The 23,332-nt window shown below is 38.9% G+C and overlaps 1 protein-coding gene across 1 annotated transcript in view; it reads left to right on the top strand.

Annotated features, from left to right (window-relative positions):
- cdh13 (cadherin 13, H-cadherin (heart)) overlaps positions 1-23,332 on the top strand; it is a 424,551-nt gene that overhangs the window by 318,037 nt on the left and 83,182 nt on the right. The window contains exon 8 of the mRNA XM_066713996.1: positions 8,331-8,471. Coding sequence (XP_066570093.1) covers positions 8,331-8,471 — 141 coding nt within the window. The remainder of the gene's footprint in view (positions 1-8,330; positions 8,472-23,332) is intronic.

The following is a 23,332-nucleotide window of genomic DNA, read 5'->3' as shown; positions in this document are numbered from 1 at the left end:
TCAGGGTGCCACTCACTCTGTGCAAGTCAACCACTCTGGATCCAGGAAAAGAGCCCCAGACCATCACGCTTCCTCCTCCTTGTTTGACAGTTGACTCTTAGAAAGCTGTTGACTCTCAGAAACTTGTCTTCTGATTGTGTTCTGGCTTTGGGTCTGCCAGACCTCTTCCTTTCAGAGTTTCCTTCAGTTTCCTTGTGCCTTTAGATGGTGTAGGAAACTGTACTTAAAAACTGTGCTTACATTTCAATAAAAACTGCAGACTTATTTATTCAAAAGGTAGAAACCTGCTTGAAAGCTTTAATTTGTCAGATATATAATTGCAATGTTAATTATAAACAATAATATTCTACTGTTTCCAATGTAATCTACTACTGAACCTAACATTTGTCCAGTTTAGGCAGTGAAAATAGTCCCTACGAAGCAAAGATGCACAAATAAGAACATAAGAAAAGTTTGCAAACAAGAGGAGGCCATTCGACCCATCATGCTTTTTTGGTGTCCATTAATAACTGAGTGATCCAAGGATCCTATCCAGTCTGTTTTTAAATGATCCCAAATTTTCAGCATCACTGGGGAGTTTGTTCCAGATTGTGATGACTCTCTTTGTGAAGAATTGTCTCCTGTTTTCTGTCTTGAATGCCTTGAAGCCCAATTTCCATTTGTGTCCCCGGGTGCGTGTGCCTGCTGATCTGGAAAAGCTCCTCTGGTTTGATGTGGTCGATGCCTTTCATGATTTTGAAGACTTGGATCAAGTCCCCACGTAGTCTCCTCTGTTCCAGGGTGAAAAGGTTCAGTTCCTCAGTCTCTCATTAGGACATTCCCTTCAGACCTGGAATAAGTCTGGTTGCTCTCCTCTGAACTGCCTCTAGAGCAGCGATATCTTTCTTGAAGTGTGAAGCCCAGAACTGTACTTAGTATCCAGATGAGGTCTAACTAGTGCATTGTACAGTCTGAACATTACTGCCCTTGTTCTCAATTCTACACTTTTGACAATATACCCTAACATCCTGTTTGCCTTTTTATTGCTTCCCCACATTGTTTGGATGGAGAAAGTGAGGAGTCCACATAGACTCCTAGGTCTTTCTCATGCGTTACTTCATCTAGTTCTATTCCTCCCATAGTGTAATTATAGTGGACATTTTTATTACCTGCATGTAATATTTTGCACTGCCAGGTGTCGGCCCACAACTGAATATCTGCTGAGCCACCTATTTTAGTATCATCTGCAAATTTGACAAGTTTGCTAACTATCCCCAAGTCCAGATCATTAATATAGATTAGAAAAAGCAAAGGTCCTAGTACTGATCCCTGTGGAACTCCACTAACAAACTCACTCCAGTTAGAAGCAACTCCTCTAATCGACACCCTCTGTTTCCTATACATCAACCAGTTCATAATCCATCTACTTACATTGCCCTGAATGCCTACAGCTTCCAATTTGAGGATCAGTCTTTGGTGTGGAACCTTATCAAAAGCTTTTTGAAAATCTAAGTATATCATATCATATGCTTTCACATGATCTACAGCTGCAGTTGCATGTTCAAAAAATTCTGATAAATGAATAAGACATGATCTGCCTCGTCTAAACCCATGTTGACTATCTCCAAGAATAGGTTTTTCATTAATATGCTCCTCTATTTTCTGTCTAATCATTTTTTCCAACATTTTACAGATGATGCAGGTGAGACTGATTGGTCTGTAATTTACAGGCTCAGTTTTGTCCCCTTTCTTGTGGATTGGTTTGACATTTGCTGTCTTCCAGTCAGTTGGCACATCCCCTGTTCTAAGTGTCATTTGGAATATTTAAGTTAGTGGCCTATAAATAATTTCTCTCATTTCTGTAAGTACTGTTGGAAATATACCATCTGGCCCAGGTGATTTGTTTGTTTTTAATTCTGCTGGTCCCTTTAGTACCTCCTCCTCATTTATCCTGATCTCTCTTAGGGTTTGACTGGACTGATTGCTAACCTGTGGCATGTTATCTGTTTTTTCTTTTGTAAAAACCTCTGTGAAATACTCATTTAGAACATTTGCCACATCTTGTTCATTTTTCAATTTTTGCCCTCTATCTGTTTCACTTCCTCCTTTATTGACCTCTTGCTGTAGTGTTGAAAAAGCTCTTTGCATTGGTTTTAGCTCCAAGAGCTACGTTTCTTTCTATTTCCGTTTGCTTTCCTGATCCCTTTCTTAAGATCTCTTTGCAGATCAACATATTCTATGTATTTTGTTTCATCCCTATTCCTTTTGTATGCGCTATACAACATTTTCTTTCTCTTGATATTTTTTTGCATACCTCTATTAAACCATTTTGGCCAGTGTTTTTTGGTCCTCAATTTGCTAGGTTTTGGTACAAATTTCTCCTGAGCCTCAAATAATATATTCTTAAAATATAACCATCCATTTTTAACTGACTCTGTATCCAGTGTGCTCCAGTCTAACTCTTCTAAGTGCCGCCTCATATCTTCAAGGTTTGCTTTTCTAAAATTGTAGACCATTGTTTTAGACTGGGTCCTTGTTTTTTGAAAGTATGCCTCAAAGCTAACCATGTTGTGATCACAGTTTGCCATTGGTTCTCTAACTAGTGTCCCTCTGACTATCTTGGTCGTTTGAAAAGATCAAGTCAATGCATGCACTCTCTCTGGTTGGTTCCCTGACAAATTGAGTTAGAAAGCAATCATTTATCATCTCATTTCTATTTCTGCTTCTGTAGTCCCAACTGGGCTTTCCCAGTCTGTGTTTGGGAAAGTGAAATCCCCCATAACAACAATGAAAGTTGTAGGTATTTATTTCTTGGCAGACGCATTTACTATGTTTTTGTACTGTGTTGGTTTCATGATATTTCCAAAATGGCTACATAGGCCATAATATGTTAATTTGTTGAACTTAAAGTTGAACCCTTCACTAGCCCTCAAATGACTTATTCATTTGGCTCCTTAAACTGCAACAAAAAATCACTCAAACACAGTAAGTTAGGGTCATGGGTTATGTAAATCTGTAGCTGGGCAAATGGAGCGTGTTTAAAAATGTCTTGGATAAAAACAGAAAAGTGGGAGCTAAGGTGTTGAATGTGACGTGAGGAAGCATATGTGTTCTTCAGTTAAGCAGATGGAGATATATTTTTGTATATATATTTTTTTCTTCAAACATATGGTGCTTAAGGTATTATATGTATAAGCAAGTGGAAACATTTTGGTGAGGCCTTCATCCAGCAGTGGATCAATATAGGCTGATGTTGATGGTATATATAGATCATATTTTTTCACATTGAGCAAATGCTCTGTAAGACTCCTGCAGTGATTGAGATTGACCAAATATCCTAAGAACCCCTCTGGTTCTTTCACTAACTCGCCTCAGATACCAGGTTTGTCTTTTCTTCAGTGTATGGATTGGCTTTTTCAACTTTTACTGTGTATTGCTTTTCATGATCGCATTTCACTGCAAAGTCAGACCAATTCAATTTTGAATCAGTCCTATCATATTTTAACAATCACACGTTTTCTCACGAGTACTGAGACGTTTCCCGGTTGGACTTGAAATGAAGGTTACAGAGCAAAAGGAGGGTTTGTTGCTCTGAGCAGGATATAAAGCTGTGCATTTAGAAAGCTTTTCATCATCTACAAGGACAATTACTTGAAAGTCCAATCCTTTAATAAAAATCAATACCGTATGGTAGCTGTTATGATAGCATTAACTCCGATGATGACAAACTTGAGCGCAGTACTGCTTCCTGTCATGTTCCAGGCTGACTTGAGGTGTCAACACTTAGCCCTCTGAACTGTGGCAATCGTACATTTTCTCCAAGACAGACATATTGATGTTCAGTCAGCTGTGAAACACACTTGCAAATGTAACTTTAGTCTATTTGAGTGAGCCTATTTATTTTTAACATGAGTGACACGAGTTTAGCTATTTTCATTATACCCTCCGCTCTCACGATGGACTGAATTAGTAACACAAAACAGCAGTAAACAGCAGCAGGAGATTTCAATTAGATGTATATGACTCTTACTCCACATTTCTTCCTGTGAGAGATGTTCCAGTTTTTTGAAATAGTGGCAATTCACACCCCACATCAGCAAGAGTGTAAATTTATAAAATAAATAAATACAACAGAATATATCTACAAAATGAATAATGTATAGTTTACAATGGTGTTAGGCACCAAAATGTATTTGCTAGCACTTACATATTAATAAAAATATAGTTTTAATGCTAAATCGACTTTCCCTGGTATTAGCATCTTAAACCATTTTGCTTTCCCAGTTACAGCTCTTAATTGAGTATTTTGTGCACTTTCCCTGGATTTAAATTCTTATTGTTGAATGTTCTTTTATAAGTTATTTGTGATTCTTTTTTTTTTTTTTGTCTTGCTCACTGTGCTATTTAAAATTACTAAGACTTTGCAAAGCTGTTGACAAGATAAAGCACTCACAGCTGACAGTCGCAGTGTTTAATCTTAAACATGTCAACCAGTGCAACACATAAGTAGTTCCCCATTTAACTTCTTTTCTTTGGAATACTTACATTGTCAAATTTGCAAAGGAGACAAATACATAAACCCACATATAACGAGATGCAACTGGAGCTAAATTGTGACAATTCGGATATATAAACCAGTTATTTTAAGTTGTACACTGCTTTGTTTAAGGCAGACCCATTTTCTTTACAGTAAAACAGTCAATGTACCAACTGGACAGAGAATTAATAACAAGTGCTCGCATTGTTTCTCAAATCCCTGTAAAACCTTAACATCAATGGGAAATGTTGGAATCGCACCGGCTCAATGTGTCGGATGCCACAGCCTAAGTAAATAAACAACACTTTGAATACTTTTCTAAAGACAGTAGCATGTTTAGTACTAGTAACAGTCTTTAATCTGTCCTCTAGTCTTTGAAATATGAACCTGGAAAGTATATATTTATTTAAGTGATTCCAAGCACAAAAGCATGTAATTTTCCCACCTAGCCTCCCCATAAAATAGTCGTTAGAAAGTGCCCTCAGTACAGTTCTCCATGTCGTTTAGTTCTTATTAATTACCTTCACATAATTAAAGCTGAACGAATCATTAATCAGCCTATATATAGTTATATACTGTATTACTGTTTACTAATTTTACTGATGACTGTTCAAGCCTAGTACCAGTAGTATTTCTTTAAAATTGGAAACAAGACTGAAGTGTTTGATTCCCTAACCATTATATTTTATTTTATTTTTAAATAAGGGGGAAGTTAATAATGTCCAGCTAATACAATACTGGAATGATTGCCTGTATAATCTATTCATGCCTTCTGGTAACTCTGATTATATCACAGTTTAAACTGAGAATAATCAGACAGAATATTGACATCCATCTTTCTGAAGTAATTGTGATGAGAGAAACATCAATGGAGGGTCTCCAGCCATTAACTAAACGTTATTATTCTTAGGGTGGCTGTCATCAGGTTAGTTCATGCATTCTTCCCTCCAAATGAAACACTTTAAAGAAAGCTCAATTAAAGCCTCCCTTTATTTTGACAAGGATGGGTAAGTGCATTCCCAGTTTCAATTGTGTACTGTGGCATTGTTCATAAATTGCTAGGACATCACTTTTTTCTGTTTTATAGACCACTGTATGAAATGATAGGATTCAATAGGTGTGTACTGGTAAATTAGTTTATAACACTTCTCATTTTCATCTGAACCTTTGATCTCTATTATAAGCATGGACAACAAGAATATAGCAAATCCAGGGGTGGGGGGTGGATGATCTTGTTCTGCTCAATTTATGTCCGACACCCCCAGGAATAGTAAAATGGAATTTAAAGAAAGCAGAACACTTTTCCATTCTTTAATGTGAATGCATCGACTCGGTGTAGTGTCTTATGGCTGTGAGTTTATCTGTCAGTATATCTGTCCCCATCAACCAGTCAAGATTGGTGTCAGCTGATAGCTTGTGCCCTTGCATATTCAGCTCTGAGAGTCTCTGTCACACTAAACTGCTTACCCAGCTCAGAAGAGCCACAGACAAAGATAAATTATACTACAGAGGAAGCTACAGCAAAATGATTTCTACCGGTAATGATGATACTGCAATTGAGTACTCGTAGTCTAGGACTTCTGTGTAGCGTTTAAGAAAAAGCTGTCTAATCATGTCCTGTTTGACTCTCTAATGAATTTATCTGACCACAGTGGTGATGTGCTCATTAGCACCTCTTGATTCTTAAAATCTATAACTGCAGCTGTGTGGCTTTGCCTCTGTGGAATTATAACTGGCAACGGTACAAGAAGCATAAGCAACATTTTTAAGAAGAGAAAGTGTGTGTGTGTGTGTGTGTGTGTATACTTATATGTACATATGGGTGACAAATTAAAGGAAAAAACAACATAACGGTTCTCAGTAAGGTGTTGTGCCACCACGAGCTGAAAGAATAGCTTTAATGCACCTTGGCACAGATTCTACAAGTCTCTGGAATGATAGGTTGCGAATGCAGCCCCGGTTAACTGAAAAAGGAAGCACTGACCAAGGGGGAGGGGTTTCTGTGCACTTCTGTTGGAACCCAATCGAAACATCTCTATATTAAAGCTGCCATTGGCCCATGTGTATGTCACTCAAAACAGGTCCCTTCCTACTTCCTGTTCTATAAAACATGACGTTTGCACAGGAACTTCCTCTTTTGCCGGGAGACTTGAACTCCTGAGCGACCTTACAAGCCTTGGGCAGTGCTTCCTTTTTCAGATAACCGGGGTTGCATTTGCAATCTATCGTTATCTTTCAAGTCGGAAGCACTGCCCAAGGGCGAGGGGTTACTGTATAACAAACCTGTCGCAAGGGAGGAGGCAGCGAGCTGATATGGGAGTCTGCCCCGAGGTGTACTGCTAGGGGACTTCGGCAACACAACTCCAGACAGGAGCCACAGAGCATGATAGGATGTTAATTGCTTAATTGTATCATGCAGTACACCTGTTTGGAGGCACCCAAGTACCTCCACTCATTTATTCAGGTTTTTCTTTTAATTTGTCAGGCATCTGTATATTCCTTACTTATTGCATATATAAGGGTTATATTTAGGTTTTTAGCTACTTTGTTGTACCCATAGAGTTATAGGGTCAACAACCGTTTTTGTCTGGTCAACCATCATTTGCGAGTTCTTAGCCTTTCCCCATGGTGATGGACGACAAAGGGATTTTACATGCGTGATACCTAATTTTGATACATCAGTGAAACAGGAAACAATGGAAGGCAGCAATACAGTTCTTAGGATGCACTTAAAAAGCACATTAATGGAGATACAATGTTTGATTTTATTTATAAGAATGTTTAGGGATGTCGATAATTTGTATTGCTCGTTTCCTCTGAGCAATTGTATTACTATAAATAATATAGTGTTCTTATATTTTTGAGCATAAGGTATAGCTCATTACCTGTGTTGTTTTTTTATTTTATAGAGCCTTTTTTGCTCATCTTTATCAAGGGTGCCACTACTGTATAACTGTATATTAATTTGTCGAAATACATAGGAACTCCCTAGTGTAACTTATTTTCCATTACCTGTCAAAAGGAAAGGGAAATCAAAGATTTGCAGGTTCCTATATAAATTACAAAGATCTATTGCACCCGCACCTCTGTGTTTCTTTCCAGTTTTCCCATCCCAGCAAGTTAGCACTAACAGTGTCTTCTTGTACTTTCGACCTCTGCTGTGGTCGATCGCCTCTTTTCCTCCAGTATCTTACTGTAATAAGCACCTTTTGGTGAACCTGGCACTACTGGATGCACACTGTTCCTGAGTAGTGTCTTGTAATCCTTCCATCATTTGCTGTACTTGCTGTATCTTGGATTATTTTACTTTACTGTACAGCTTATTTAGTTTTTTTTCTTACTGTGTAACTTTCACTATGTATGTAGTTTTCAATTATGTTGTATTGTTATATGTTGGTGGCTTTGGTTAAAGACATCAGCCAAATGAATAGATAATAAGTAGTAATATCACAGCTTGTATGTGAAGTAGACTTAGGTTCAAATATATTCACAAATATGTTTAAGATTGAATTCACATGATATTCATCAAGATGAGACCTTCTAATCACACCTTAACAAATTGAACTCAGTAAAACTCAGTTGTGCTTGACCTGCTCAGCCTTCTGAGGTGACAGTTTCAAACTGGTTGAAAGGATTGGAGCAGTGGCATTGATTGAGTTGACGAAAATAGATGGCAATTGCAAAAGCTTTGATTAGACCGTTTAGCCTTCTTAATGAATAGCAGTGAATACAAACTTAAACATCCCTAAAGAGCATTTTCAAATACATTTGCAAATATTTGAGTCTCATGTGAAGTTTCTTTCTCTCTCCACAGTCCATGCCCAGCCACCAATATGAGTTGGAAATAGTTGCCAAAGACATGGCCGGTAGTGATGTAGGCCTGAAAGGAACGGCCACAGCCACCATCACAATCGCAGACAAGAACGACCAGGCGCCTGAATTCACCAAGCCTCTGGTAAGAGCACAAGCACAACACCATCCTCTACATTCACACAATCCCTACTGAAAACCATACACGCTTGGTAGCAAGCCTAGTTTTTGCTGAAGATCTGTCCTTGTTACTCTTAGTTTTTTTGTTTGTTGTTTTTTACAAAAACTGAACTCGCTGTCTTTCCCAAGAGATCTGTCTTCACAGCACTGTAAAACAATGCATCATTGTGATGGGCACAAGTGAAAACGCCAACGGCCCAGTTCAATTATCTCTGAGCTTGGGAGTAATGTGTACACAGAGATATATCTTCTGATCAAACCAAGCATGACTTAGCACTCACTGTTTGCTGAACACATGCACTGTATCCCCCTCAAGAAGTTTTGTTCACAGAAAATGATTGAAGTGACCTATGTGTTCATTGGAATGGTAACCATTTCATGTCATATTTCTTACATTTTTTATATAAATATGAAGCAACTGGTCAAGTGCTGGTGTGAGAGGTTCCTCCTCTTTATTTAACAGCTTTCATTTCATGATAAATGCATACAGCCAAAGGAAGGTACTAAATGAGGCCATAAATACTGTACGGGTGCAGGGAACATTGTGTGTGTATATATAAACATAAATATATCATTATCAGCAGCAGCAGCCTTTATTGATCTAGATGAAGGCCTCCCCAAGATGTTTCCACTTGCTACGATCTACAGCTTCTCTTTTCCAGGTCATGCCAGCAAAGCTTCTTATTTAATCTTTCTCATCATTTATGTGGTCGTCTTCTAGGTCTTTTTTCATCTCTTGGGATCCATTCTATATCTTCTTTTGTCCATCTTTGGTCTGTTCATATACACATATATTCCCACAGAACTACTTTTACAGCCTTAGGCAATGTCCTTATTCTATATTGAATCAGGGGCCCAAAATAGTGTGTAACTTACCACACAACTGTCAAATATAAATGTAAAGGCTAGTCTGCTTTTCTGATCCATTACATTGAAAGTTAGATTACATCAGTTGTATTTATTGTGGAGGACCATACAGGAATTGACCTTGCTGGTCATTTCCATCTGTTAGAAATGAGGCAGTCAACACTTTTTAGTCAAATATGTCAGTTATTGTTATTGATATAAAATTCTGCACCACCAGATTATATTTCTAAAAACATATACACATCTTACATCAGCACAAGACTAAAATAAACTTCAACCATTACGCCTTTAAGCCCTTACGAAGACTTTGGAAAGTGATGTACAAACTTTGAACTCTTGGTAAACCTTTGCTTCTTTGTCAAGCAACAGACCTTGCCGTAAAAGCATATTTTTCCCCTCATCAGTCAATAAAAGTGCTGATGCACAATAGTAAGCTGACAGGAAAATGACTTTGGCAATAAGAAAACAGATTGTAGATCCAGGGCTCTGTGCTTACCATTTGAGAATTTCCTCCCTGGTCACCTCTAGTTTCCTATATAAACTGATGGCATAATAAGTCTTTGGTCTGGCCTGCAAGAAAACAATTGTAGTGTGTGGGAGGAATAAAGTGGAAATGTAGAAATCTAGTGGCAATGTTTTTAATTGACTAGCTCAGAGTTATTTATTTTTTTACCTCTGGAGCTCAAATTAATTATTTCCAGTTATAATTTAATATTAATTATAATTGAATAATCCAGATCACAATCACTTCTTTAATAAGAATAAAAGTAAACCTAGTTATAACACAGAAGGATAAAACAGTCAAGAAAGGGTGTGATGGGAATCACTGTGGAAATGAACAGAAGGGTCACAGCAGTTATTAATTGCTGGGAAAGTTACCCATACTTAATCTTGTGATTTACAAATTTTTCTTATGACAGATATTACCATTAGCTATATATGCATGTTCCGTCTCTCACACCGGTTCCAGAGAGGTGTTCACGATGATGTCCAACTGAACGTTGCAAAGGAGCCTATCAGTTAAAATCGATTGACGCGGTCGTATTACAGTTACCAAATATGCTCCATCATTAGTGTATATACATTTGGTTGAAATGTGCAGGATGTTCTCGAAGATTAGGTCTTTCTCTGCAGCGTTGACTATTTACTTTTGTTACCCAGGTCAATATTCCTTTGGGTCATCTCTGATTGGGGCCCCAGAGATGGTTCTGTCGCTCAGAAGATTTGCTCTGCTGGTGCAGCAAGAGCAGTTAATACTTCGAGGCACTATCTCGGTGATCAGTTGAGAAAGCTCATTTGAGGGCCTGTTCTTTGATAAATGTGGTTGAAATCATTCGCAGAACATTGGAGAATTCTCTAAACTGTCTCTGTGGCTGAAGTCTGAGCTGTTGGCTGGGTCTGAATTAATTGAAATATTTATCAGCAAAAGTTGCGGGTTTGAGTCAAGTCTCGATCAGTGATTCTCACACCAGTGTGCAAAGACAAATGCCTTTTTTGGTTTCTGTCTGTGGGTTGTAGTTGGAGCCCAGGTGGTGTGTTCCTCATTGCTGGGCTCTCAGGTGAGGGCTGCCCACGGTCTAGTTATTGCCTGATCATGCAGGGCCTGTTAGTAGATTTAGGGCCTTCAGTCACTCTTCCACTCCTGGACTATTTGGCTGTGATTGGTAAAAACCAAACCTTGAAGCAAAGCTGTCAGTCCGGTTTGAAGTTGCCGGAGCCAGGCATTGGCTCAGCAGGGGTTCTGGCAGGGGATTCCCTGACATACAGAGCAATCATCCTGTTTACCTTGAGCTGTGAGCCTTAAAATAAAAGACAAAGTTGCAAAACAGGAGGAAGGTCAAATGGCATACAGAAGAAGAAAGGAAAACTCAGCTTTAAAGTGTCAATGATATTAATACGATGACAACTGCTCTACTGACACGGCAGAGTTGTACGACGTGTTGTGCGCTGCCGACTAAGGCATTTGTGGTACGTCAGCACTGCCTGAGGTTAACAAAGGTTATTATTTGCAAGACCACAGTAACTGGCACAGTACAGAAGTCCATTCTCAGACAGAAAATGTCAATAATAAGTACAGAGTTGTTTGCGTTCACTTGACAAAGTTGTTGGAATTCATTGTCAGGAATACAGTGAAAATGCAACTGAAAACAATAATAATAATATAGTTCTCTGCAATAATATGTTGTATATGTTAAGTTATCTGGTTTTTAATGGAAACGCCAGGAGCTATTGTCAGGGTGCGAACCACAAATCTTGTCCAGGATGCCTTGTCATGTCAGTTCAGAAACGCTGAGTTTCCTTCAGAGCAGGCCTTTATGACTCAAAGCTTACAATTGAAAGAAAAATTCATACTTGCACATGCGTGGGGCTCCTCCAGTTACTATTGATTACTATTTGGTTTAATTAAAACAGCCGAGGGAAGGAGTTCAATTATAATTTAGTTTTTTTTTTTATAACAGACTAGACGTCTGCTGAAAAAGAAAGCCTTAATAGAATACCAGACTTTATCCTCTTCCTGAATCAGTTTAATCTCGAATCATAGGTTACTTTTCTAAAGGCAGAGAGATAAAGATAGAGATAGAGATAAACAGATAAATGTGTACAAGAGTAATGTGCATGACAGAGCGCAGCACCGTAGAGAGTTATTGCGTAGTTGTTTGAAAGTGTGTTGCTATGTGGGGGTTAAGTGAGAAATTGTCTCTCAGAGATGTGTTGGGTGGTCTGCACAGCCTGGGCAACGCCGATTGAAACAGTGTGGAGCTGGGAGTTACTTCACCAGCTCAGAGATATATCACTACAGGGAAAGATTAAAGACACACAGTAATATTCACCTAAGATGCTTTTATCTCGCTGATTAAGGAAGAAATTTGATTCCTCTTGTAAGGGGCCAATGTTTGTTCTTAATTCTTGCTCTGATAAGAAACAACCAGTCTTGGATTCAAGGCTGGGACTCGCAAGGCCAAGGCCAAGCCGAAGCCAAGGGCAAGCTGGTCAAGGTCAATGATAAGACAATTTTAAATGTAAAGGCCACAGTCATGCAGTTTATCAATTGGGTTAGATGTAGACAGTTTTATTCAAATGTGTACTGTAAAAGAGCTATTTTCCAAAATGTAAAGTACAGTAAATGTCAACACTTTACTCCATCAGAGTAGAAATCTCAGCAAATGAAATGTTGACCAGATAGATATTCATTCAGAACCAAACTGCTCACAAGATAAACTTGCATTTTACATAGTTGCACTATAGTTGCAAACTGGCTTCGAGGACACCAGACTGGAAGCAACACATACGTGCTTAGCCAAAATGTACTTGCTCCAGAAAAAAATCCCATACAAGAATGATTCAACACTAGGAAAATTTGTGTGCTATTTGTGTGTATTCATTTATTGCCTCATAAACAATGTGTTCAGTGGTATATTTTTGACTAATTGGAACTGTGTGGGCTGATTGTAAATATTTTCCTTGTCCTATTTTGATTTGTCTGCATACTTTAAATAGATCATCTCCATAATTCATATTGATTCTAAATCCACTATTTTTACACTATAAGATCGACATTATCCTCTCAGCAGGGTTCCTCTGTGTAGCTCGGAGTCCCGCTCTCTGAGTAGACTTGGAATGCAGTCAAATATTCCATCAATGAATATAGAAACACATGAATAAAATAATAAACCCCCTGCAAACCCTTTGAGCATGAAACAGAAGGAATCCATGAATGATTACAATGAGAGAAATGGAGAAGAAACAGAGAAAGAAAGGGGAAAAAGAAATGGATAAATCTACTGGGAGGTGAAACTGCAAAACACTGCAGTACTAATACAGACTTAACAGAGCCTTGATGTTTCTCTAACCTAATTTTTGCCATTTTCTTCAGATTTTTGCTGAGGTTGGCAAAATGAAACGTGTTTTTCCCATTATCAATTATCTATCAGTTCAAAAACAGGGATTGAATTTGCCTGGGAAGAAGGAGGAACACTGAGTAATATTAGCGGACCTGAACGTGCATATTCCCTGAATATTCTCGCTTGTACTAAATGCGTCTGATCCTGGATCCAGGCTGAGAATTGAATCTCGAGCTTGGCTGCGTTGGTCTAATCGGATCATCACTCAAACGGAGCTCAAATCTGGCTAATCCGGCTCAAGCATCCGGAGTATTTTTAAAGAAGGGGAAAATCGGCTCTAAGTTTATGGAAAAGAGGTCAAAAAAGATACAGATTAACCCAAGTTACTCTATTGAAACTAGTGGAAACGATCGATCCTGTGAAAGAACGCACAACAGAGCGCAGTCATGAATTACTGACTGTATTAAAAGTGTTTATGGCATGTTTTGCAGTGGATCGTTTCCAACAAGTTATTGACATAGTTGGAACTGATGAATCAACAGCAAGTCGAGTCATTCACAGAGCATCTGCAGCAATTGTCACTCATGAATACACACATCAGCTTCTTGCCTGCAGCCTGTAATGTCAGAGAGGACTTTTACATAAATGTCAAGCAAAACGCACATCTCTGTGTGAACTGTCTATAAGTGAACACAATACTAACACATAATAAAAAATGATGACATTCCCAGATCTCGGCATACAAAACAATGCTGTTTAAGTTTGCAGTTGGAACACAAAACAAGACACTTTCGTCATATCTACTTCTTATTTATAACACCTACTGCTTAATAATCAGATCAAGATACTGGTTGAGATGTTGTACAACACTTTTCTAAGATATGCCTCAGCTCAGCTCAGATCCGATCCGTGTTTTTGATCCTGTTAGTACAACCCAGATCTTTCAGTCCGGTTCAGAGACTCCATGTTCAGCACATATCAACACATGTATTTCTCTCAATTAATTTAATTTCATTCTGGGACATAATGCAAGTCATTCTAGAGTATTGCAGCTAGTGCAAACATGATTGTGCCAGCATGGACAAAATCTTCTCGGGCTGAAAACTGCACAGAATAATAAATATATTTAGAGGTAGAAGGCATTAAGGAACCTTTAAAAGCCTACATTAAAAAACGGGATAATAAATAACCTTCTGAATGAAGATGGAGTGCAATAAGTATTAATGTTGTGTACGCAATGTAAATACAGTTTAATATTAACAACCTCCTTTACAGCCGCACCATTGAGTAGGTTCGATAGAGTTTTGAATATTAAGTATTTTGAAATGCTTTTTTTTATGTACAAAGAACAATAAATAAATGTCAGATTGCACTAGCATTAATGGAGTAGCAACCTCTAGCATTAATGGAGTAGCAATTTAACATCTACCTACTACTACTACCTTGTTAACATAACTCCACGGCACAGAGATACAGGGAGTGACATGTGCATTACCCAGAGGCTGAGAAACGCTGCCGGTGTAGATCTGTGTATTAATCAGGACTCCGGATAAGTCCGATCAGCCCATCAAATGCTGATTAAAATGGGCAGCATCCTCCACTGTGTCAGGGCTGTCAGTCAAAGCAATTGACAGATTCCCGCGTGCTGGAGAACGGCAGGAGGTACGAACAAATAAAAAGACTTAACAACGGCCAGAGAAAAAAACTGGCAAAACAAATCTGTACATCAACAATGCAATTTAGATTGCATTATTGAAATCGCTGCCTGTCAGGGAATTATTAGAGTAGATGAATGTGCCAGTGATTTGTTGATTTTAAACCGCTTTTTCTGAGGCTCTATTTTCGGAAGGGGCTGAACTTCAGAGGGGATGCCTTTATCTTCATGCACTCGAAGGTGGAAGAGGGGTTGTTCCAGTCTTGTTAAATTGTGTTGGAATCACACACAGAAAATTACTGAATACATGGAGAAAAATATTGCTGTCAAACAATAGGCACTCTTATTTATTTATTTATTTATTTATTTATGTATGTATTAATAGTTGGAACTCACTGGCCGACACTGAAGAAAAGCGCAATCCAGAATCCAGAGATACTAGTTGGGCATACAGGCAGTGTCGGAGTGAAATAAATGTTTCCTCTGGGTATGTGGAGACAGATGAGAAGAGAGGTCATCCAGCTAGAGTGGAACAGTTAAAATATTATAGATTTGATATGAGTTCATGGTTTACAGTGTCAAGGTATGGAAGTCTAGTTATAGCAGGTTTAGTGTGTAAAATAAGTCTGTTACAGTGACATAATTCCCTCTTAACACGGTGGGGCGTTCAGTCCACCCCCCTGGGGAAGTGGTCTTTTGGCGGCGCGGATTTGTCTATCTGCTGGGGCTGTACGGATCAGGAGCTTGGATTTGAGCCTGAGGCAGGGGTTGAGAAATGAGATGGTGTCTGATTCCAACAGTAGTTGAGCTAGTTTTTGCTTTTTTCATCATGTTTCCTTCAACTTCGAACATACTGTAATTGGTAGAAGACTTGAAGGCCTGTAGTTTATTATAGATGCTACGTCACCAGATTTAGGAATGGTTGTCAGATACAAGATTGCAGGTTAAGGTTAAAGTATATATAATATAACTTAATTTGTAGATAAGAAGGAGAGGGTTGTGTAGGCGATATTCAGCAGAAACCAGAGTTTGACCCATACATGTTTAGGGTGTTAAGATTGTCAAGGGATTTGATTTATTTGGAAAATAATACGTTTGATTCCCAGCAATGCTGTCTGTAGGTTATGTTTGTTCCTGTAAGTGTGAAGCCATGTCATTGTGCTGGTTTAGAAAGCGTTTTCTTCCCCCTCTCTGCTCCGTATCTCAGCATGGCAGACGTGAGCCGGCCCACAGATTATCCAGAGTCATAGAAAGGTGGGAAAGACCTCAGTTTTGGCAGGTGTTGAATTCTTTTGTTAACTTGTTAAATGTTTTTTTGAATTTCACAACAGGAATCTCTCTGTACATACACACACAGATAAATGCTCTTTTCGGTCTTCTTTCTTTTTCTTTCTCTTTTTTTTTCTTCTCTCCAAACCTCACAGCTGCTCAGTGAAGCAAATAGCAGCTCCATTTTGTTGGGAGTGGACTAATGCCTCTCAGCATTGCTGTAATTTAACACAGGCCTTCCCAGGAGGGGGCCTGCCATATGCTCACAGCAGAAAGAAATGTCTTCATCCTGCATTCACCAAAGAGCATGGGGAAGCGGCTGTGGAAATGGCAAAGGCTCCACCAGGATTGCCCATTGTTACAGTGGCATTGAGGACGCACTTGGAAATTTCCCCCGTCACTCAAGAATTAATTAGTTACCATTTGTCTGTTTGTTTACTTACTGCAGGACACCAAAGCAAATGCTAAGGAAAGTCACTTGAGATATTCTGTTTTTTATAATTATTTGACTATTGCCTAGAGGAGAGGAGGGACCGACGCATCTTTTCAATTGGCCAAATGATTAAAGCGTCACATGACTTGATCTTTAAATAATGACCCTCGGGATAATTATAGATTGCCTCAGAAGTGAAGAACAATTGACTTTTAAATAAAACAGTCAATCCAAAAAAACATCTAGCAGTAGCCCTCCAAGTTAAGCTTTATTTTGAAACGACTTAGTTTATAAGATTTCTACGTCCTCAGAAGTCAACTCTTCTCCAAAAAAATTAAAAAACAAAACGCCTTTACTTTAAAACCAAACCATAAATTATTCTCAGGTTTCATCAGCCTTATTATCAAACTACTACTACTACTGAGAACTCTTATCTGCAATCTTCTATTTTATTTAATTTTATTATTTTTTGTCTTCATGTACATTTATTCTTTGCCACCATTACATGGTACATTAGTTTTTTGTTTTTTTTCTGGCCCTAGTTGTAAAGGCTGTTTTTTGCTCTAGGATTTCTTCCATCCGTATAATAAGACATCAAAGCCCCGGTTGTAGTTATCTGTGCCAGCCGCAATTTAACAAGATCACGAGCAATACAAATAAAAATGTTCTCATCTGTGATACCACTTCCAAAGGTAAACAAGGTTTTCTTGCATAGCTAAGGGCTACCCTGCCAGCACAAATGTATGTATTTATTTATCGATGTGTGTTGTTGTATTGTTGTAGTGGGATGGGTTTTCTTCAGAGCTGAAAAAGACTTGCCTTTGCAGAACATGTGACGTGGTGGTTGTGTTTTTATATCACTTGGTATGATCCTGTTAAGTACTGACAGCTGCACTGAAGTACTTTGTCTTGTCTTTTTCTTTTCTTTTTTTTACATTAGTAACAGCCTGTTGAAACCATGGCAAACCTCTTGTCTCTAGTCATGGGAGTTACCTTCAAGTTGAGTTAGATTTTAAAGCTAGCATGGCACATGGCATGGCTGTCTGCATAATTTATGGCAGGGAGAAAGCTTGTTGATTTTAATTAACACTGCTTCTGAGATAACTGTGGGATCCCAGGGTCTTTGGAGTTGTCCTTTTTTTTACTCTCCCTGGCTTCTCAATATTTATGAACTCAAATGGAGCCTGTAGCCGCGGTGTGAACGGTGCTGTAGAGTTCCTACCTCAATATGGAGAATTCAGGCACCAACTCTACAACATCCTCCTAAGTCCTTTGGAGGCTTTCATTTAATGTACATGGAGAGCACTGACTCAGAAACATGCAGTGTTTCTAACTCGTGAAGTGATAATGCACGTGCACGTTTGGCCCAAATCGGGTTTGTGGAAGAAAATCAATTACGTAAAAATGTTGAAAACACAGGAAAATAAACCCACTATTCACGTGTCAATTCTGCTGAGATAATCATTTATATGCTTAAATGAACACATTATAAAAGTGCAGGATAACTGTTCAGTTTATTGTGGGTTTTAAGGTAAAATAAGTTGGTGATGGACGTTTCATGGTTATCAAAGGTGTATTTCACGTTAATGCAATGTTGGAAACTGTTTTTTCTTCAGATTCCTATTATCATTATGCTCTTGTTGTGGGTCTGTTGTACACTGTTCAGTACTGTACATCGTGTTGTAATCCAAACTTTATGAAAAATTTATTCACGGTTTACTAGCACCATCAGTGACATGAAAAAGCACTCGGGTAAGATCAGTAAAACAAAGTATTAAACAACGAGACGCGAGGCAAAAGCCACAGCTGCACGCTGTTTAATTTGAACATGTTGTGGCGTGATATCTCTGGATTCAGTGATGTAAGCATCTTGAGTACCGTTCTCCATGCATGTAAACCACCCTTTTTGGCATTTTCCAGCAAAAACAGCAAGAGAACTGTACATAGAGCTAATTTACATATGTATTCACTCCTTTGCCCTTAATTTGAACGTTGAGGAAACAGCAGCTCATACCGAGTGTAATAAACTAAAACCATGGAAAGGTTAATTTCATCTTTGACTTGTCAAAGTCAAAACACACATGGTAAACTCCGCCATTGTTGCTTTATCTGCTCAGATTGCCATGCTTACAAAACTAAACCATTCTAGAACGGGTTGTCACTGCTGAATAGAATAAAATCATCTTATTTGATTCTAAACTTTTAAGATCAAAACAAATGGACCGGTCCATGTAATGATTTTTCCAATGTAAGAAAGTAAATTTGGGGCACATCACTAATTTTCCGAATGTATGGTACGCATTGTGTCCTGAATGTGGCCCTCCTATGAATAAAATATACAACTTTTAAGTGCTGTGTGTATGCTGTTGAATAGCAGCTGTTATTGTTAATCAGTCTGACACAATGTTGATATCAATGGATCTTCCAAAACTCACATCATATTTATTTTGCACCTGCAGAGACAGAGAGAGAGAGAGAAACAGCAGCAGAAGAGATTGCTCTGATATTGGCTCTCATATCTGTGAATAGGTCTGCTCATGTGGAAAGATTTGTAGTGTTTCAGGTCAACAAATCCCGTCTCCTCTGGATGCAATTGTGCCAAAGTTAGGTAGTTTTTTTTTTCCCTCTCCTTTACTACAGAAAGGATTTCAACAGTGTTGAACTGAGCCAATGGATTTCTTTCTCATTTCCTATTATTTTGCAGTGTGCTGGATGCAATACTGTGCCACCCCAGTTTGGAAATGGGAAATAAGGCAGATTAACAATAAATTATATGACACGTGATCTTGCTCCCACAATGTGCTTCAAACTATTTGTTTTCTACTTCTGGTTGTATTTTCTTGTTTGTTTTTCCCCCAAATTTGTACCCTGTTCTCAATTTCTGAGATCAATCAGTCATTTCCAGTCAGAGCTTAAAGATGAGTCTGTGAGACAGCTGTTTAACACTCTGAGTGTTTCTTGTAAAAGGAGGCTAGAGCTGAATCATCTTCATGACATTGCTTTCTTCTGTTGTGCTTTTAGTTAAATAATTTGTGTCTAGAGCGTACTCTAGTCATTAGTTATGCCCTGACATAATTCTGCAGGTGAAGGCCATGGCTGTTTATTGTGTTTCATTTTCACACATTGACCTCGTTCTTCACTCTTGCCTCCGTCATCGCTGCTCAATGGCCTGTGTGGGTGGGTAGTTGCTAAGCTTTGTTTAACACAATGAAGACTTCAGAATAATCAGAGCACATACAACATACCACTTACCCACCTCTGATTTTAGTGTATGTTACCGAGCAGACCTGATCATATAATTTTAATGTCCACTGTTATTTAATTTGTCACAGCAGAACTGGGGTCACAAGTGTGATTTTTTATGTATTCTTTAAATTGATTTTACTTTGGAGTTCTTTCTAAACCTGCTGGACAGCAGTAGCCCCACTTTGAAGAACGTTGATCCAGGGCTTATAGGCTTCAAATTGTATCATTATTTCTCCCAGACAGTCTTTATCTTCTGTCAACCAAGTAACTCTTATAAATGAAGATAATTGTAAATCTACTGTTCATGTATTTCAACCAATTGTTAAATCAGACGCATGTAACAGAGGAATTATTAAACAGTTGTAAAGTCTTGGATTTAATTCCTCCAGCGCTGTCTGGATATGCCTTTTTTCCTTGTATCCTTAAGAACTTCAGGAAGGTTATAAATGAGAGGAGACCATTCGAATTGTCTTGCCAACTGTAGCCAGCCATCTATTGTGACATTTAATGGTATTCAGCCACATTGCTTTGAATCGAATTCCCTAACATCATTTATCCATTTCTATGAGGTAAATCAAGTTTGTTGTGCCATAACAGTCCAATTTAGGAAACGGCCAGCAAAACTGTTCAATTTTAAATCCTCCAGATTAGATTGCTCAACCAAATTAAATCATTAGCTAGCCTGGTGTGTGTGTGTGTGTGTGTGTGTGTGTGTGTGTCTGTATGTGTGTGTGTGCGGATATAGTACCCTCCAGATTTATTCATACCAAAACTGTGAACAAAAAACAATATAAATACAAAAGATTTACAGCTTGGATAATGTCCAGCTGTCAGAAAATACTGGTAATCATATTAGCATTGCACAGAGCAAAGTCATATTTGTCATACATAATTTAATTCCAGCAAACAGGATGGTCACATTTATTTACACCTCAATGTATTCCTTTAAATGAAATCCAATAACAAATCTACAGCAACATTCTGCTCTTGGGAAGTTCAGTGGAAGCTACTGGAACTATACAGAGCCCTGCGAAGGTTTCTTGTTCCCTGGGAAGTAAAAACTTAACATATGCTCTCATGGTAAACCCCCTCCCCCCCACACCCGCGCTCTTAAAGTTTTTCACCGTCACCCGCTCTCACGTTCTGCTGACCCCCCCGGTTGTCATTGTATATTTCGCACTGTGATCCAAAGCATATATGCAAATCTACAAACTGCACAAAAAAATAAATTTCCTCAACTGGCATTAAATGTGAACCTTTATGGGAATGTTTTCAATAATTAGATTATTTATGACAAATATGACTTTGCTCTGTGTAATGCTAATAAGATTACAGAAAAACTTTGTTGGACTTCTTATCTAATCTGTAAATATTTTTTTTTTGTGCAGTTGTTGGTTACTATTAATTCTGGGGTATGGGATATGGGAACATTGTTGTTGGGATTTGCGTCCATTCAGCCACAAGAGCATTAGTGAGGTTGGGAACTGATGTTGGGCTATTAGGCCTGGCTTGCAGTCGGCATTCCAGTTTATCCCAAAGGTGTTGGATGGGGTTGAGGTCAGGGCTCTGTGCAGGCCAGTCAAGTTTTTCCACACCGATCTTGACAAACCATTTCTGTATGGACCTCGCTCTAAACACAGGGCATTGTCATGCTGAGACAGGAAGGTCCCTCCCCAAACTGTTGCCACACAGTTGGGACCGCAAAATGTAATTGTATGCTGTAGCATTAAGATTTCCCTTCAGTGGAACTAAGGGGCCGAGCCCGAACTATGAGAAACAGCTCCAGACCATTATTCCTCCTCCACCAAACTTTACAGTTGGCACTATGCATTCAGGCAAGTCGTGTTCTCCTGGCATCCACCAAACCCAGGTTCGTCTGTCGGACTGCCAGATGGTGAAGCGTGATTCATCACTCCAGAGGACGTTTCCACTGCTCCAGAGTCCAATGGCGGTGAGATTTACCCTCTAGCCGATGCTTGGCTTTGCACATGGTGATCTTAGGCTTGTGTGCAGCTGATCGGCCATGGAAAACCGTTTCATGAAGCCCCCGACGAACAGTTCTTGTGCTGACGTTGCTACCAGAAGCAGTTTTGGAACTTTAGTGAGTGTTGCAACCGAGGACAGACAATTTGTATGTGCTACGTGCTTCAGCACTCATTGTCCCCATTCTGTGAGCTTGTGTGGTCTTCCACTACGCGGCTGAGCCGTTGTTGCTCCTAGACGTTTCCACTTCACATTAACAGCACTTACATTGACAGTTGAGCAGCTCAAGCATGGCAGAAATTAGACTAATTGACGTCTTAGAAAGGTGGCATCCTGTGACGGTGCCACGTTGAAAGTCACTGAGCTCTTCAGTACGGCCCATTCTACTGCCAATGTTTGTCACCTGACAGCAATGGGTGGGGCTGAAATAGCTGAATCCACTAATTAGAAGGGGTTTCTTGGATTTCTTTTGGAGTTTTGGGTTTCTTTAGGTTTAAGGGACATTTCAATTACAAATAATAAAATAAGAGAGCAGGGAACAGAAAAATATATAAATATATACTTAAATAAATAAACAATCACCGTTTAAAGGGTTCTAGTCAGGGGTGCTGATGTTACCAAATTTTCAGCACCATTATGAGCTCATCAGTCAAACGAATAGACATGTTCTCCAGGGCCAAAGCAGTGCGTCAGTCTTCTTTTTCTATTAGAATAAATGAACAGCTGTACAATTCATTCCTGGTGTGCTGCCATCTATATTCATAACCTATTTGTCATACGTCTCCAATCTGTGTTGGTTTCCCATTTTCATTGCTTCAAAAAGGGGGGGGGAGTCTGGCATTTATCACTCCAGGGAGAGAAAAGGCTTGTATTCTCCACTTCATTCCACTTTATACTAATGTCCCCAGCACAATTTAAATCCCATCCCTTCAAGGCTGTTCAGAAAGGCCAAGTTTCAGGCACACTGAAGGCCTGAACTGAAAGAAAAAAAGGAAAAAAATAAGAAAAAAGCCTCCACTGCTTGCCTGTCGTCCTGCTGCTCTCATTTGTTTTAGTTAGTTGGAGGGAAGCTTAGCCACTGAGATTAAAGGAAAATAAGGAATTGTTCCAGGTTATTACACTGCAGTGGGGAAATGCTGCACTTTTCTGAACTTTGTGCTTTCCACGATTGCACCGTACTTTCTTCTTTTCCATAGTATTGGTGCCAGACCAAATCTCCCAGTGTGGCGCTTCCCAATTTATATTCTCTCCGAGTTTGAATCAGTGTTCAACAAACTCTGGAAAGATACCATCGCTTGCATTAGACTAGTTTGTTGAGCAATATATTTAACTTTTAAATTGAGAATACTTTAATGTCACAACTTTATATTCAAGCCACTCTCTTTTGATTTCAGAACGGGAAATTACCGTGATTAAATAAGGCCATGTGCATGCTACAAAGACTGGAGAGAGATTTGTCTTGAGTCCTCTGTGAGAACATGCACAGCATTGACAGGGTCCTAGCGTTTCATTCTAATATACTAGCACATGTG

The sequence above is a fragment of the Amia ocellicauda genome, chromosome 9 (assembly GCF_036373705.1).
Source record: "Amia ocellicauda isolate fAmiCal2 chromosome 9, fAmiCal2.hap1, whole genome shotgun sequence".
NCBI classification, from domain to species: Eukaryota; Metazoa; Chordata; class Actinopteri; order Amiiformes; family Amiidae; genus Amia; species Amia ocellicauda.
Note: the sequence above shows the minus strand (reverse complement) of the source record. Positions and strands in the feature narration are given on the sequence as shown.